The sequence below is a fragment of the Rhinopithecus bieti genome, unplaced genomic scaffold (genome assembly GCF_001698545.2).
Source record: "Rhinopithecus bieti isolate Rb0 unplaced genomic scaffold, ASM169854v2 scaffold_61709, whole genome shotgun sequence".
Taxonomy (NCBI): Eukaryota; Metazoa; Chordata; class Mammalia; order Primates; family Cercopithecidae; genus Rhinopithecus; species Rhinopithecus bieti.
This window is the reverse complement of record NW_016823349.1, coordinates 387,162-405,093: the sequence shown is the minus strand read 5'-3', so window position 1 is coordinate 405,093 and position 17,932 is coordinate 387,162. Positions and strand designations below refer to the sequence as shown.

The 17,932-nt window shown below is 42.9% G+C and overlaps 1 protein-coding gene across 1 annotated transcript in view; it reads left to right on the top strand.

Moving 5' to 3' along the window:
• WIPF3 (WAS/WASL interacting protein family member 3) overlaps positions 1–17,932 on the top strand; it is a 59,486-nt gene that overhangs the window by 34,491 nt on the left and 7,063 nt on the right. Inside the window, 1 exon segment of the mRNA XM_017861350.1 lies at positions 13,183–13,259. Coding sequence (XP_017716839.1) covers positions 13,183–13,259 — 77 coding nt within the window.

Below are 17,932 nucleotides of genomic sequence, written 5' to 3'. Positions count from 1 at the left end.
GGAAAGGGCCTGCCCTGTGCTCCGGTTGGGGAAAGTAGGCCTGCCCTGTGCTCAGGTGTGAGGAACACGGGCCTGCCCTGTGCTCAGGTGAGGGGAACCGGCCTGCCCTGTGCTCAGGTGGGGGGAACAGGGGCCGGCCCTGTGCTCAGGTGGGGGGAACACGGGCCGGCCCTGTGCTCAGGTGGGGGGAACACGGGCCGGCCCTGTGCTCTGGTTGGGGGAAAGTGGGCCTGCCCTGTGCTCAGGAGTGAGGAACACAGGCCAGCCCTGTGCTCAGGTGTGGGGAACACAGGCCTGCCCTGTGCTCCAGTCAGAGGAAAGTGGGCCTGCCCTGTGCTCAGGTTGGGGGAACACGGGCCTGCCTTGTGCTCAGGTGGATGTTCATCTCTGGGTCCACTGGGACATCTCTCTGCTGGCCTGTGTGGCTGTGCATTTAGAGATATAACCTTGTGTGCCCTTTGTAATAATATGTAAATACCAACTGCTCTGAGTTGAGAGAGAGAGAAAGGGAGCAGTGTGAAGGAGGATGGAGGTAAATCCCACCCACTGAAGGTTAAATAGAACATGAAGAGCCAGCAATGGGGAAGACAAGTGCTGTGTCCATCTCCCATCCCTGCTCAGTTCAGCATGCTCACATGAACCTCCTGTCATACAGCAGGCACCCTACAGGCACCAGAGGCTGCAGAGTGTAAGAAATAAGGTCTCCTCCCCACGCACCCACCACACACACTCCTGAGATAGATGAGAATTAGACCCCATAAGAGTGTCTTAATCAGTGATTGTTTAGAGTGCCAAGCGCACTTCAGTGGGCATGGGGGTGCAGGTGGATGCTGGGGGCTTGAAAGAGAGAGAGGGTCACAGTTCCACGTGGGTGGGAAGGCATCCAGGCTGAGGACAGGACAGACCCAGGAGAAAGCGTGATTGTGCTTGGTGCATGTACAAACCATATGTCCCATGTGGTATGTCAGGGCCCAAGGTGCCTGGCTGAGTAAGACCATACAAGCTGCCGGAGGCGCAAGGTCGGGAGTGTTGTGTATGTGTCCATATACAACACCGCTTTTCCCATCTTGTGAAATATGCACAGGAATCAGCTTGATAAAAACCTAGGTGTTGGTGTTCTTACTGGAGGACACACCTTAGGTTCCCCAGCAGCAGACCTCCTAATACTGCACCTGGAATTAGGCTCCTTTACTCCCTCAGGCAGCAGGACTCACACATGAGGAAACTGAGCCTGGCCCCCTGTGGTCAGAGTGTGCCTCACGGGACTTTCCACATGGCAGGGAGAGCAGAGCCAAGGGACCCCCTTCATCAACAGGCAGCCAGATCTCAGAGTGGGCCGGAAGGAGCCAGGCTGCACGGGGCTGCCTGCACATGAACCTGCGGGGACAAGGAGATAAGTGTGCCTTCTAATAGTCTGTGTCCCGCCTAACGCATTGGAGCGTGCAACTGTAAGCAGGGAAGAACCGTCAGTGAGAACACTAAACGACAATTCCAGGGGCGCCATGGACCCCGCGGCGGATGCTGTGGATGTTCGTGCCTGACACTGTTCTAGGTGCTTTGCATACCTTATCATTTGTCCTTAATGCAGAGTTTCCAGACAGGGAAAAGGCCAAGTGACTTGTCTAAAGCCTCACAGCAGATTAAAGCCAGAGCCAGGAATTTTGAACCCACATCTGTCTGAACCAGGGCCAGTTCCATTTGGCCGTGGCAAACTCTGAAAACAGACATGATGAGATGCAGGTTGAGACAGTTAACCAGTGTCTTGATCAGAGGAGGTAGAGACCAGGGTCAGGGAACCTGTTAGCCAGCCATTATAAGAGCCTGTGCTGGAAGGCCGAGGCGGGAGGATCACCTGAGGTCAGGAGTTTGAGACCAGCCTGGTCAACATGGTGAAACCCCGTCTCTACAAAAATACAAAGTTAGCCGGGTGTGGTGGCGCACACCTGTAATCCCAGCTACTCGGGAGGCTGAGGCAGGAGAATCGCTTGAACCTGAGAGGCAGAGGTTGTAGTGAGTCAAGATCGTGCCATTACACTCCAGCTTGGGCAACAAGAGCAAAATTCCATCTAAAAAAAAAAAAAAAGAGTCTGTGTGAGGGGAGGATGGATGGAGGAGGTCTTCAGAGTGATCAGGGTTTGGAGAACCAGGCCCAGATAGGATCAAGGAAGGTGGAGGAGCCAGGGTCCCAGGAGTGCTTACCTTGGGCTGGATGGAGGATGTGACACCAAGAAGGAACTGGAGGTTTCAGGGGGAGGTGATGGGATTCCTATCATTCATAGTGAGGGGAGGTGGCTGGAGGGCTACAAGGGGGAAATGCCATGTGGCAGGTGGAGCGCAGGGTATACAGGTCTGGGACTGATGGGGTGGAGCAAGGGCAAGGACTTGATTTGCTGGCCATTAGTTTGGAGATGGAAATATAGAACAATGAAGGACATGGCCATGATGTCGGCCGGGGTGCGTGAAGTAAGTCTAGTCTGTGTGACAGGAGGCTATAAGCTGCCAATGAACAGGGTCAACTCAGTCCCTCCCAGACATCCAGGTCCACGCAAGCATTTAATAAACAGGATTTGGCCTTGGTGACCTAGACAGACAGCTGAGGGGGGAAGTAAGGAATTCCTTTTATTATACTGTCACCAAGTTGTAAATCAAGAATTTATACTGTTTTTCTTAATTTAATTCATTATACTTATTGGCAGTATTGAAATAACTGTGCCCTTGGAAAATGCACATGTACAGAATCCCAGCTACTAGCTCATTTGGGCTCCTTTCCTTCCCGTGAGGCAGGGTTTGCTGACTGGCCACGTTCATGCCATAAGCCCCACAGCTTTCCCTTACACCCACCTGGCCCTGAAGGCTTTTTAATTGTAACCTATACCCTAAACCAGAGGTCAGCAAACATTTTCTGTAAAGGACCAGAGAATACATATTTGAAGTAATGCAGGTCTCGATTGTAACTACTCAATTCTGCTGATTATTAAATCAATCAGCAGCCACAAACAATACGTAAATGAATGGGCATGGCTGTGTTCCAATAAAACTTTATTTACAAAAACAGGTATGGGCTGGATTTGGTCTGCTGGTCATGTTTTGCTGATCTGCCCTAAACCATTCCAGAAAACAGATTCCTAAAAACCTCTTTCTGCTCTTCAGTCTTTCTCAGTAATGTGCTGTGGGGGCCCTCAACCTTCAGATTCAGTCAGTTCTAATCTACAGCTAGCTGCATTTTATGCCCATGGTGCTCACTGGCACCCTCAAGAAGAAAAGAAAAGCTACACCCCCTCACTGCACACAGCTTGCTAGGAGGGCGCAGTTGGCAGTCTGCACACCAAAAATAATCTCCTGATGTTTACAAAGGAGCAGTTTTTTAAAAAGCCTATTAAATGAACTGACATTGCACAGACTTGAAAGGGCAAGTGCAATTTTAAAATTAAGATACTGTTTTAGATTGATGTGGCATCAGTGGACACGAAGTACTCCACCAGCCTCCCAGCGAAATTAAATATGCATGTTCTTGTCATCCCTGTGAGCCCTAATGCAGAACCTTGATAGTTATATTAGTGTGAATCAGATCTGGCGTATGCCTGTCTGATTACATTTCTCCGTACCAGTTTTCTTCTTGCTCACTGTTGACCTGGCTCCCCTAGATGAGTTCTTTGTGGTCTGGGACACAGTGTTGTTTCCATCAGATGAGTGTGTTCTCACGCACTGTGGTCGCCTGTGTGCTCTCTGTCCCCACCTGCTTGTTTGCTGTCTCTCTGACACACACACACGCAAGCACACACACACAGACACACACACGAGCACACATGCTTGGCTCTTCCACTAGCCATCATCAGTGTCTCCACTCTGCAGGTGTTTGCTGTTTTCTTCCATTGATTGAATGGCTTTGTTTAGTTTTGTGTTTTGTGTGTGTGTGTGTTTTCTTTTGTTTCATTTTTTTGAGATAGTCTCACTCTGTCACCCAGGCTGGAGTGCAGTGACGCAATCTTAGCTCACTGCAACCTCTGCCTCCTGGGCTCAAGTGATTCTCCTGCCTCAGTCTCCCAAGTAGCACATGTACCAGCACACCCGGCTAATTTTTGTATTTTTAGTACAGACGGGGTTTCATCCTGTTGGCCAGGCTGGTCTTGAACTCCTGACCTCAAGTGATCCGCCTGCCTTGGCCTCCCAAAGTGTTGGGATTACAGGTGTAAGCCACCGTGCCCAGCCTATTTTTTTTCCTAATGTTTTTAAAATGCATTAGGTTCCTCAATAAGTGAAATATATAATTACCATTATGAGCCATCAGTTCCACTCCCGGGTATAGGCTAAAAAGAATTTAAAACTAGTGTTCAAACAAGAACTTGTACATAAATATTCATAGCAGCACTATGCACAATAGCTAAAAGGTGGAAATAACTGATGAACACAGGGGCAAAATGTGGTGTGGCCATACAATATGATTCAACAAGAAATAGGATGGAAGCACTGATACATTGCTACAACATGGATGAACCTTGTGTTAGTTTGTTCTCACATTGTTATAAAGAAATACTTAAAACTGGGTAATTTATAAGAAAAGAGGTTTAATTGGCTTACAGTTCTGCAGGCTGCACAGGAAGCACAATGCCAGCATTTGCTTCTTGGGAAACCTCCGGGAGCTTCCAGTCATGGTGGAAGGCGAATGAGGAGCACTTGTGTCACATGACAGAGTGGAGCAAGAGGGAGAGTGGTTGGAGGAGATGCCACACACTTAACCAGACCTTGCAAGAATTCACTATCTCAAGGACAGCACCAAGCCGTAAGGGATCTGCCCCCATGACTCAGACACCTCACACCAGGCCCCACCTCTAAACTGGGGATTACAGTTCAACATGAGATTTGGTGAGGACACATATTCAAACTATATCAAACCTTGAAAATATTATGTAAGTGAAAGAATCCAGAAACGAAAGACCACATACCGTATAATTTCATTTAGAAGGAATGCCCAGAAGAGGCAAATCCACAGAGGCAGAAAATAGGTTAGTGGTTTCCAGAGACAAGGGGAAGAAAGGAATGGTGAGTGAGTACTGATAGATGCAAGGCTTTCTTTTGGCAGCCAGGGCAACATAGCAAGACTCTGTCTTTATAAAAAAAATTTTAAAAATTAGCCAGGCATGGTGGTGTGCTCCTATAGTCTCAGCTGCTGGGGAGGCTCAGGCAGGAGTATCATTTGAGCCCAGGAGTTTGAGACTGCAGTGAGCTATAATTGTGTCCCTGCACTCTAGCCTGCGCAACAGTGAGATCCTCTCTCTGAAAAAAAAATTAGGCTGAGTACACTGGCTCATGCCTGTAATCCCAGCACTTTGGGAGGCCGAAGCAGGTGGATGGCTTGAGCTCAAGAGCTCGAGACCAGCCTGGGCAACATGGTGAAACCCCATCACTGCGAAAAAAATACAAAAATTAGCCGAGTGTGGTGGTGCATGCCTGTAGTCCCAGCTACCTGGGAGGCTGAGATGGTAGGATTGCTTGAGCCTGGGAGGTGGAGGTTGCAGTGAGCCATAATGGTGCCACTGCACTACAGCCTGGGTGCCAGAGCAAGACCCTGTCTCAAAAAAAAAGTTAAATTTTCCTTTTGGGGTGATAGAAACATTTTGAAACTATATAGAAGTAATGGTTACACAACACTGTAAATGTACTAAATGTCACTAATGGTAAATTGTATGTTATGTGTATTTTACAACAATAAAAAGAAAATGAACAAAAACTGTCAGTAGGAATTCTGGGAAAAATGCAAAGATCACAAATATTTGTTAACATAATGATGGTAGAAAGAATGACATTATCTTCCTATCAACAGATACACTGAGGCCCTGACCCTTTGGAGAGATTTAGATAAACAAGTGCCTCACATGTGCTTGAAAAATTCACATTTCAAACATAATTGTGTTTATATCCCGAGTCCTGAACAACTCCCCATCCTCCTCTTCCCCTGGCCCCTGGCAGTACCTTCTACTCTTTGTCTCTACTAATTTGACCGCTCTAGGGACCTCATATAAGTGGAATTATATAGTATTCGTCTTTTTAAGCCTGGTTTATTTTACTTAGCTTATGTCCTCAAAATTCATGTATGTTGTAGCATATGTCAAAACGTATTTCCTTTTTAAGGCTGAATAGTATTCCATTGTATGGATGTGCACCACATTTTGTTATCCATTAACCCCTTGATGGACACTTGGGCTGCTTCCACCTCTTAACTTTTGTGAATGCTCTGAATATGGAAGTACAAATATCTGTTCCAGTCCCTGCTTTCAATACCCAAAGTAGAATTGCTGGATCATATGGTAATTCTATTTTTAATTTTTTGAGGAAATGCTATACCATTTTCATATCCACTGGACCATTTTACACTTCTACCAACAGTGTGCAAGGGTTTCAATTTCTCTATATTCTCTCCAACAATTTTTATTTTCTGGTTTTTATTTTATTTTATCTTATCTTATTTTTATTGTATAGTGGCCATTCTAATAGGTATGAGGTGGTATCGCTTTATGATTCAACTCCTATTTTAAAATAGAGTTACTTTACACTTAACAGTAAAACTACTCACCGTTATTTCCATTAGCAATGGAACCTCTCCATTAGGCACTGCAGTAACTTCAACAGTATGGAATAGTTCATGTCATAAAAATTAAAGGATTAGATGTCCCAAGACAGAGAATCCAGAGGACAACGCACACTGCCAGTAGGAGAGTATTTATTTCCATCTTTGCGGAAGGCAGCTGGGGAGTAAGAACCTCTGCCCTGATGAGCTTTCCTTGGCGAAACCTGGTTTTTACTGCTGACCATACCTCTTCAAAAGCTGTCTTCCAGCACCCCACTCTTTTACCACAGCTTCTGTCCTTCCAGGACAATCCTTTATTTCTTTGAACCCATGAATGTGCTGTAATGTCTATAGAGTATCTCCCTGGACCTACTCTGGTCCCTGAACCATTTTTCTGTTCTTCTCTTAGCCAACACTATCTCCACTTCCCCGCCCTCTGTTCTCTCTGGAGCCAAGTCCTCCCAGGCTTTCTCCCCTCTGCACCATGGTAAACACTCTTACCAAGGCCACCAGTGGATCTCCATGTTGCCAACTACAGTGTCAGAGGCCCTAGCCTCAGCCCGTCACTCCCTCTTTCTGAAACACTTCTTCATTTAGATTTTATGACAGCTCTCTCGTTTCTCCTTCCATTGCACACTGACTCCTTCTCAGTTTTTTGTTACACCACACACTTCATAGTTGTCTTTGACTTCTGTCTTCTACTCTTGCATCCAACTTACCAGTGAACTCGGGTGTTTGTCTTTGAAATGCATCGAGAATCTGATCTCTCTCACCTCCTCTGCCACTCCCATTCTGCCCTAAGCCACTGTCATTCCCCACCCAAATTGTTGCTGGAACCTGCTAACAGGCTCCACTGCTTCACACTGCAGCCCAAGTGATTTGTCTACAGCCCAAGTCCAGTCACTACCCTCTGCTCAGAATCCTCCAGGGAATCCCCATCTCGCCCCAAGTCAATTGGAAATTCCTATCATAGCTCATAAGACCTACGTGAACTGCCTCCCTCCCCTTTCACCACTCTCCTCCTACCTCATTATGCTCTAACAACACCTGCCATTTCCAGCACATTCCAAGCACATTTTTGCTCCTGGGCTCTGCATTTGCTGTTCCTTCTGATATCTGATTCTAAGTGACGATAACCACTTTTAATACATTGGTGTACATATGTCTGGTCTTTTCTCTCTTTATTTGATCAACTTCTATTCTACCTAAATATACAAACTATTTTTTACAAAATTTAGATTTTATTTTATATACTTTTTGGTATAGTTTCTCCAAATATCCACATGACTGTCTCCCTACTTTCTCTTGATCTTTGATCAAATGGTACCTGTCTTAGCTCAGGCTGCCATAACAAAATACTGTAGACTGGGTGGCACAAACAACAGAAATTTATTTTCTCCTGGTTCTGGAGGCTGAGAAGTCCAAGATCAAGGTGCATGTCAATTTAGTTTCTGGGGAGGGCTCTCCTCCTGGCTTGCAGAGGGCTACCTTCTCACTGTGTGCACACTTGGTGCCACACAAGCTTCCTGGTGTCCTATTTGATAAGGGCACTAATCCCATCATGATGGTCTCATCCTCATGACCTCACTTACACCTAATGACCTGCCAAAAGCCACACCTCCAAATACCATCACACTGGGGCTAGGGCTTCCACATATGAATTTTGGAGAAACATGATTCAATCCATGGCAGTAACTTATCAGAGAGGTCTCCCCTGACTACCCTGTATAAGATAGAAGCTCTTCCTGCCCTATCACTTTTTATTCTCTTTACACTGTTTTTTAATTGTCTTCAAAGCATTTATCACCTCCAGACATTATTTACCTGTTACTTGTCTGCCTCCACAGTACAGTGTAAGGCCCTGAATGGCAGGGACTGCAGCAGTTTTTATTCACTGGCTTATTTCCAGCTCTCAGAATAAAGTGAGGTACACAGACACTCCTTACGTATTTGTTGAATTAATAAATTAAAACATTCACTCATATATGCATTGCTGAACCATTTACATAATAAAAAAATTTGGAAATAGCACACATCTCCAGTATTGGGGTTAAATAAATGCAGGCAGAGCCACACAATGGAACGCTATGTAACCATTAAAAAATGGTGCTATCAAATATTTAGTGACATGGGAAAATGTTTACCTTTTTACATAAAACACCTTGTTACGTAAAACAATACCAAAAAATGTATACAAAAAAGCATATAAAATAAAATCTACATTTTGTTAAAAAAATAAATTTGTGTATCTGTGTAGAAAGGGAGAAGATCAAATAGATCTTCTATTTGAAATATGCACACCAAAATATTTTATTTATTTACTTATTCATTTATTTAGAGATTAGATCTCACTCTGTTGCCCTGGCTGGAGTGCAATGGTGCGATCTTGTCTCACTGCAGCCTCTGCTTCCCAGGTTCAAGCAATTCTCCTGCCTCAGCCTCTTGAGTAGCTGGGACTACAGGCGTGCACCACCATGCCCAGCTAATTTTTGTATTTTAGGGTTTCCCCACATTGGTCAGGCTGGTTTCCAACTCCTGGCCTCAAGTGATCTGCCTGCCTTAGCCTCCCAAAGTACTGGGATTACAGGTGTGAGCCACTGCGCCCAGCCTGTACACCAAAATATTAAAAGTGGTTAACACTCAATGGTGAAATGTTGGGTGATTTTCATTTTCTTTACTAATTAGTTCAAGTTTTTATAATACATGTACATTGCTCTTAACGATCTTGAAATCTAATTTTTAAATTGCAAGTTGTCGGGAGAGAGAATATGATTAGCTCACCTCTGGCCCGAGCACCTGTGGACAGGATGTGAGGTCTGCTGGTATGTAGGGTGACCTCTCTCAGAGACTGAGGGGGCTCAGTTCTCTACAAGGAGAGGAGGTTGAGGAAGGAGTGATGGAGGCTCTCATACCAGCCGGAATGATGATAGCAACAGTGGGGGATGAGAGGAAAGGCCAGACGCGCTCTCTAAGGTGTAAACCTAGAAGATACTAGAACGATCATTTCCGATCACACTTGTCGTTTCCTTCACTTAGAGATTATGAGAAGCCTCCAGTGTAAGAACAAGAAAGGCCCTTTGAGCTCAGCCAGCCCAACTCCTTCCTGTACAGCTAGAGAAGCCAAGGCAGAAGTAAAGTGGCCTGTCCCTGTTTACGGCTGGTGGCAAAGCTGGGGCTAGAGTCCAGGTTTTCTGCCTCGGGGTCCAGCGCTCCTTGCACCATGTTGCACTGCCTCTCCACTCTGATGCCAGGGCAGCCCATAGCTTAGTCAGACGGTGTTGGCCCGGAGCTGACAGTTAGGTCTGCTTCAAAGCTCCCTCCCTGGCTTGCAGGAATTGCAGCCCAGGGGTGGTGGTTATTCTGGGTGGTTATAAATGGGAGGGAAGAGGAACCATCTGTGGACACGAGACAGAAGCAATGTCCACTGAGCCTGCTCTTAAGTGCAGTAGGTGCTTGAGATTGAGGAGAGAAGTAAACGATATTTCTCCTGATGAGTTACAGTATCCCAAGTGTGAAAACCCCTGATCTGCTGAATCTGCAAAGCCCTTCTGTGGGAAGGGAGCCCACGTGAAGGAGTACTTCAGCAGAATGACTCTGCTTTTGAATTCTGAGATTCTGGGGGCATCTCATAAGGGAAAATCCCTTTAAGGGAATATTTGGATTAAAAGCACTCTGACAAACCCTGACTAAGTCCTGGTTACTCACTTCTAGCAGCAATGATTTTTTTTTTTTTTTTTTTTTTTTTTTTTTTTTTTTTTTTTAAAAAAAAGAGTTTGCCTTTCTGTTTTAGGGAGAAACTGATTCCCCTTTAACCCCTCTGATATTGTTTCTTGTCATATTTATGAAAACCAGTGGGAAGAGTCAGGTGCGATGGCTCATGCCTATAATCCCAATGCTTTGGGAGGCTGAGGTGGGCGGATCGCTTGAGCTCAGGAGTTCAAGACCATCCTGGCAAACATGGCAAAACCCCATGTTTCTATTTTTCTATTTGAAACCCCATTTTTTACTACCAAAAATATAAAAAATTAGCCAGCTGTGGTGGTGTGCACCTGTAGTCCCAGCTACTCAGGAGGCTGAGGTGACAGGGTTGCTTGAGCCTTAGAGGCAGAGGTTGCAGTAAGCTGAGATCATGCTACTGCACTCCAGAGCAAGACCCTGTCTCAAAAAAAAAAAAAAAAAAAAAAAAAAAAAAAAAAAAAGAAAAGAAAAGAAAAGAAAAGAAAGAACCAGTGGGAATTGCTAACCTATGTTGAAGCCTATTTTATGCCTAGTAGTTCCCAAACAGGGGAAATTTTGCCTCCCAGGAGACATTTGGCAATGTCTGGAGTCATTTTTGGGTTGTTACAAGTGGCCATGAGCAGGGGTGTGCTACTGGTGTCTAGTGCGTAGAGACCAGGGATGCTGTTAAACATCCTACAATACACAGGACCACCCCCACAATAGAGAATTACATAGCCCAAATGTCAATAAAGCCAAGATTGCAGACCCCTGGCCTAGAAGGTCTTTCTGTAGTGGACAGGAATTTCTTAAATCTAAGAACAATCATTTCCAAGTCTACCCTCTCTTATGGAATTAGACAAAGGGCTGTATATTAGTGTTTTCTTCTTTTTTTATTTTATTTTTTTACTTTTGTTCCGTTAATAAACTAGCTAAAATCTAGCAGTTACTATATATTTTGCTCTAAAATATCTTTATTCTAGAACAAGTGCACTCATTAATTTAAAAGTTTTAATGAAAATTACAGTGCCCATTTGATTAATGTGTTATAAGTTTTAGAGACCCTTCAACATGATAGTCCAATTTTAAAATGTGCCTTATCTTAAAAGGTTTTATAATGACTTATATATTATATATGTTGTAGAAAAGTTGAAAAAATGTTTCTTAAGAGAGTTTTTTGACCAGGCATGGTGGTTCACGCCTATAATCCCAGCACTTTGGGAGGCCAAGGTGGGAGGATCACTTGAGCCCAGGAGTACGAGACAAGCCTGGCCAGCATGGCGAAACCTTGTCTCTACTAAAAATATAAAAAAAAATTAGCCAGGCATGGTGGCAAGCACCTGTAGTCCTAGCTACTCAGGAGGCTGAGGAATCAGAATTGCTTGAACCTGGGAGGCGGAGGTTGCAGTGAGTTGAGATAGCACCACTGCACTCCAGCCTGTGGCAAGACTCTGTCTCAAAAAAAAAAAAAGAGAGAGTTGTTTTTTTCTTAAATGGTGATTCTACCACTTAGAAGGAAACATTTCAGAATATTATTGTGTATTTCTCAATGAATTTTTAAAATAGTTATCATTCTATTTACACAAATTCATTTCTCCAAAATGAGTCTTTGTAAATATTCAGTTTCCTGCAGGATGCAGTAGCTCATGCCTGTAATCCCAGAACTTTAGGAGGCAAAGGCGGGAGGATCACTCGAGTCCAGAAGTTTGAGACCAGCCTGGGAAACATAGTGAGACCGTCTCTACAAAAAATTTTAAAAGTTAGCAGAGTGTGGTGATACATACCTGTGATCCCAACTATGCAAGAGGCTGAAGTGGAAGGATCACTTGAGTCTGGAAGGTTGAGGCTGCAGTGAATCATGATCATATCACTGCATTCCATCCTGGGAGACAGAGGGAGACCTTGTCTCAAAAATGAAATAAAATGAAAAATAAAATAATAAAAATACAGGTGCTTAGTACTCCATCATGTAATACTGAACCCTACATTACCTAAAATCCTGTGTTGAACACAGGTCATTAATTGTTCACTATTATAAATAATCTATAATGAACATTCATGCTTTTCATGTTGCTTTTTAAATAGTACAGCAATCTGGATTGTTCTGGAGACTTTGGGACATGATTATTTAATGCCTAGTTCATGACAGAAACAGAATAGATAGGTGTCCTACCAGTGCAGCAGAGGAAACACCATTTAGAATAACCAAGTGAAGGGAGAGTTCTGGAACACCTAGGAATGGGATTTTAAACTTGGGTAGACCAACCAAAACATGTATCTGTATATATACAGATGTATGTATGGAAATACCAAAAAGAAACAATAATTGAAGAGATAAACACCAAGCTTTTAGCCATGGTGACTCTGGGATAGAAAATTGGGACTGGGGGGAGGAACAAGAAGAGAAGAGGAATTTTGGGTTTTTTTTTCCATTATCTTCTTTATTCTTTGAATTCTTAACTATAAGAATATATTCATATGTAACTTGTGTAATACTTAAGCACAATGCACTTGAGAGAATGATTTGGATCCTCATGGATGGGAGGCCTGATTTATGTCAGCAGTTACTCATCTTTCACTTTTTTATCCAGCCCTAGTATTGCTGGGCACATTGTGGATAATGGATGAGCATCCCTGGAGATGGTATATTTTGGTAAAGAAGTTCTAACATGCATTTAGATGATGGGCCTTAATAATTTGTTCTCTTCACAGTGTATTAGACATGACTCTTCTGCATCCATCATCTTTGACATAGAAGATGGCAGTGGTGGAAATAGTCTAGGGCCAGGATCCTGAAGGTTTCATTGCTTTAGGTGCTGGTTTAGAGAAAGTTTCTCTGTGAAGCATGCACACTTGGTCCCTGGGCCAATAGATAATGAGATTGTTCTTTTTTCCCTCAGGCCGGACACCTGGTCCCTGGCTCCAAGCGGAGGCAGTCGGGCAGAGCTCTGATGACATCAAAGGCAGAAATTCTCAGGTAACACAAGACTCATGTCTCTGAATGTAAAACCAGGAATTATCCTCAGGGGGCACAGAAATGGTAAGGGTATGCTTTCTCCTTAACAGTTTTATATTTTTCCTCAGACTCCTTTTCTTCAGGGAAAGCCATTTGGTGGATCTTTGTTCCAAGCCAGAATGAAACACTCACCATTTCAAAATCTGAAGTGTGACAAAAGGCAGGGCTTCCCTGGAATCACCACTACATACAGAAGCAAGTTTAGCAACTCTGACATTCTGCAACAATCATGCCAATCACTTCCCATTCTTCCTCAGTTATGATGGCCTGTGAGAAAAACTGAATAACATGTATAAAACATAATTCAGTATTCTCTCTCATCTATAGAATACATGGTTTCTTTTAGCACACTTGGAGTTTTTTTCCCCCACCAATGTTATAACTGATTTTGGCCAAATTTAGTCACAATTCAAGTACTAATACCTACAAGAAATGAACAGAACTAGAAGGGAAGCCAGACAGCTGCTTTTGTGATAAGACAGTCCTTGAAGAAACACCTTTAGTCTCACCCAGGGCATCTTAAACAGAAGTATTTCCTAACCTGGACACAACGTCTCCCTGCACATCTTTAAAAGTCCTTTGTTTCTTTGAAAACATGTATTCAGTCGAACAATAGTCTCCCCATTTCCGAATCATATGTGACAGACTACAGAATCACTTGCAGTTAAACCAGGCAATTCTGCAGCTGTGTGGAACATCAAGGAGAGTGACCTGAGAAGGAAGAGGCTAGGTTCCTGGAAGCTAGGATGAGTTCCTCAGAGGAAAAAGTACATCCTCTAGCAGATAAGTATTACCCTTTTCTAACCACAGATGATGTAAGAATTGCAGTAACGATTCTCAGATGATCACAGGTTCAAAACTGTGCATATGACTGTAGTTAAGGAAGAAGTATATATACATAGGAAAAAAGACAGGAAGAATATACACAATATTGTTAACAGGTAGAGAACATTCTGAGAAGATGGCAGAGGAGAAAGCACCAGGAATCTGTGGACGACAATTGCATTGGCGGAATCTGTCTGATGTAATTTGTCTCATGTATTTTGGAACTCTGGGATTCATTAAAGACTTGCAACTTCCAGGGGAAAGCTTGGACAGTAAATTGTGCTCTTAGTAAAATAGTAACTACTCATCCTCCACCCCCCAGCCCATGGCAGGCAACTGGGCACGTGTTCCTGGAGCCACTTGCACACAGCTTGCAGACCCAGGGTGGGCACAAAAAAAACCCTGTTCTCCAGATACTGGGGAATCTGTTCTCTGATTGCTTATTGCTGCTTCTGATCACAGAGGTACAAATAAAGAGATGGGCAGCCATTGTTGCACCTCCTCTTATTGTTGTACCTCCTCTTATTGTTGTAAATCCCTTTCCTTCTGGCTGAAGTGGCCTCCTGGGGATTTCAAGGGCTGGTGGCCATTTTGTTCCTCCTGTCCTTTCTCTTTTTTTTCCCATTTGGGAGCCAAACATTAAAGATGAACATTCAAAGGCTACTACATATATGATGAAAATTAGAAAGTGACCACATATGCCCAGGGAAAGGCATGAGCTCAGAAAAGACCAAGAATACCTTAAGAGTACACCTCAGGCTGATTCTTAGCACAGAGACAGCCTACAACAATCAAAAAAATAAAACGAACAAAAACAATAAGAAAAACCAGCAAACCCTGGGGGAGAGAGAGAATTGATATCTAGAGTTACCACATTATTAGATTAAAATGTAGAGTTTTCAACAACAAAAATCACATCATACAAAAAACAGGAGAGTATGGCCCATTCAAAGGAAAAAAAAAATACATCGATAGAGACTGCTTTTAAAAAAGACCTGATGGGAGATCTACTAGACAAAGACTTTAAAACAACTGTCTTAAAGATGCTCAAAGAACTAAAGGAAAATGTGGAGAAAGTAAAGAAAATGATGTATGAACAAAATGGAAGTATCAATAAAGAGGAAAAAACATTCTAGAGCTGAAAAATAAAACAAATGAAATGAAAAGTTTACTAGAGGGAATAAAAGGCAGACTTGCACAGGCAGATGAAAGAATCAACAAACTTGAAGATAGGACAACTGAAATTATTGAGTCAGAAGAACATAAAGGAAAAAGAATTAAAAGTGAACAAAGCCTAAGAGACCTGCAGGAGACCATCAAGCAGACTAACATGCTTATTGTGGGAGTTCTAGAAGGAGAAAGGAAAGAGAAAGGGTAAAAAATAAAAAAGACTCTCTGAAGAAATAATAGATCAAAACTCCCCAAATCTGTTGAAAGGCATGAATATAAACATCCAAGATGCTCAGTAAAGTAAGATGAACTAAAAGAGCCACACCAAATAAACACTATAATCAAATTTTCAAAAGGCAAAGAGAAAATCTTGAAAGCAGCAAGAGAGAAGTGACTCATCACATACAAGGGATCCTCAGTAAGACTGTCAGTAAATTTATCATCTGAACTTTGAAGGCCAGAAAGTAGTAAGCCCATATAGTCCAAGTGCTAAAAGAAAAAAACTGTCAAGCAATAATTTTGTATCTGGCAAAACCATTCTTAAAAAGTGAGGGAGAGCTGGGCGCGGTGGCTCAAGCCTGTAATCCCAGCACTTTGGGAGGCCGAGACGGGCGGATCACGAGGTCAGGAGATCGAGACCATCCTGGCTAACACGGTGAAACCCTGTCTCTACTAAAAAATGCAAAAAAAACTAGCCTGGCGAGGTGGCGGGCGCCTGTAGTCCCAGCTACTCGGGAGACTGAGGCAGGAGAATGGCATAAACCCAGGAGGCGGAGCTTGCAGTGAGCCGAGATCCGGCCACTGCACTCCAGCCTGGGCGACAGAGCGAGACTCCGTCTCAAAAAAAAAAAAAAAAAAGTGAGGGAGAAATTAAGATATTCACAGATAAACAAAAGCTGAGGGAGTTTGTTACCACTAGACCTGCCTTGTAAGAATACACAAGGGAGTCCTAAAGGCTCAAATGAAAGGACATGAGGCAGTAACTTGAAGCTGTAGGAAGAAACAATGACCTCACTAAAGATAGCTATATGGCCAAATATAAAAGCTAATATTATTGTAACAACAGTTTGTAACTATACTTTTGTTTTCTACAATGGATTTAAAGAAAAACATTTAAAATTTTTAGTTAAAAGCTAATGTTATTGTAACTTTGGTTTTGTACTATATATTTAGGGTTACACATAATTAAGAGACTAGTGTATTTAAAAAGACTTATTAATTAATGTTTTGGGGCACACAATATACAAAGATGTAATTTGTTCACATCAACAATTAAAAGGAGTGGTGATGGAGCTGTAAAGAAGCAGATTTTTTTTTTTTTTTTTGAGACGGAGTCTTGCTCTGCCACCCAGGCTGGAGTGCAGTGGCCAGATCTCAGCTCACTGCAAGCTCCGCCTCCCGGGTTTACGCCATTCTCCTGCCTCAGCCTCCCGAGTAGCTGGGACTACAGGCGCCCGCCTCATCGCCCGGCTAGTTTTTTGTATTTTGAAGTAGAGACAGGGTTTCACCGTATTAGCCAGGATGGTCTCGATCTCCTGACCTCGTGATCCGCCCATCTCGGCCTCCCAAAGTGCTGGGATTACAGGCTTGAGCCACCGCGCCCGGCAGAAGCAGATATTTTGTATGTTATTGAATCTAAGCTACTATAAAATCAAATCATAGTGTTATAACTTTAGGATGTTAAGTGTAATTCCTATGGGCTATGGCCTGAAACTTTGTGTCCCTCAAAATTCATATGCCAAAACCTAAACCCTAATGTGACAGTATTAAAAGATTGGGCCTTTGGGGAGATGATAAATCATCAGGGCAAAGCCCTCATGAATGAGATTAGTGCCCTTATAAAACAGGCTTAAGGGAGCTTGTTCATCCCTTTCACCATGTGAAGTTGTAGTTTGAAGGCACCATGTATGAAGCAGACAGCGAGCACTCACAAGACACCATATCTGCTGGTGCCTTGATCTTGGACTTCCCAGGCTCTACAAATTTAAGAAATAAATTTCTGCTGTTTTCATAAATTACTCAGTGTTATAGCAGCCTGAAAATACTAAGACACCATGGTAACAACACAGAAAATAGCTATAGAATATATACAAGAGGAAATGAGAAACAAATTTAAACATTTCACTATAAAAAAAGTCAACTAAACAGAAAAGAAAGGGTATGAGGTACAAAAAAACTATATAGAAAACAAGCAGCAAAATGACAGAGTAAATCCCTCCTTGTCAGTAATTGCTTCAAATATAAATGGATTAAACTTTCCAATCAAAAGATAGAGGTTGGCAGAATGGATTTTTAAAAATCTGATCCAACAGTATGCTGTTTACAAGAGACTCAGTTTAGCTATAAAACACATAGGTTGAAAGTGAAAGGATGGAAAGAGATATTCCTACTGTGATCAAAAGAGAGCAGGGGTGGATCTACTAACATCAGGCAAAATAGATATTAAATGAAAAAGTTTACAAGAAACAAAAAGGACATTATATGTTAATACAAGGTTCAATAGAGCAAGAAGACATAACAATTACAGATATTAGTTCACCTAATAACAGACCATCAAAATGCATGAAACAAAACTGACAGAAATAAAGTGAGAAATAGACCTATAATAATAGTTGAAGAATCAAATATTCTACTCCCAA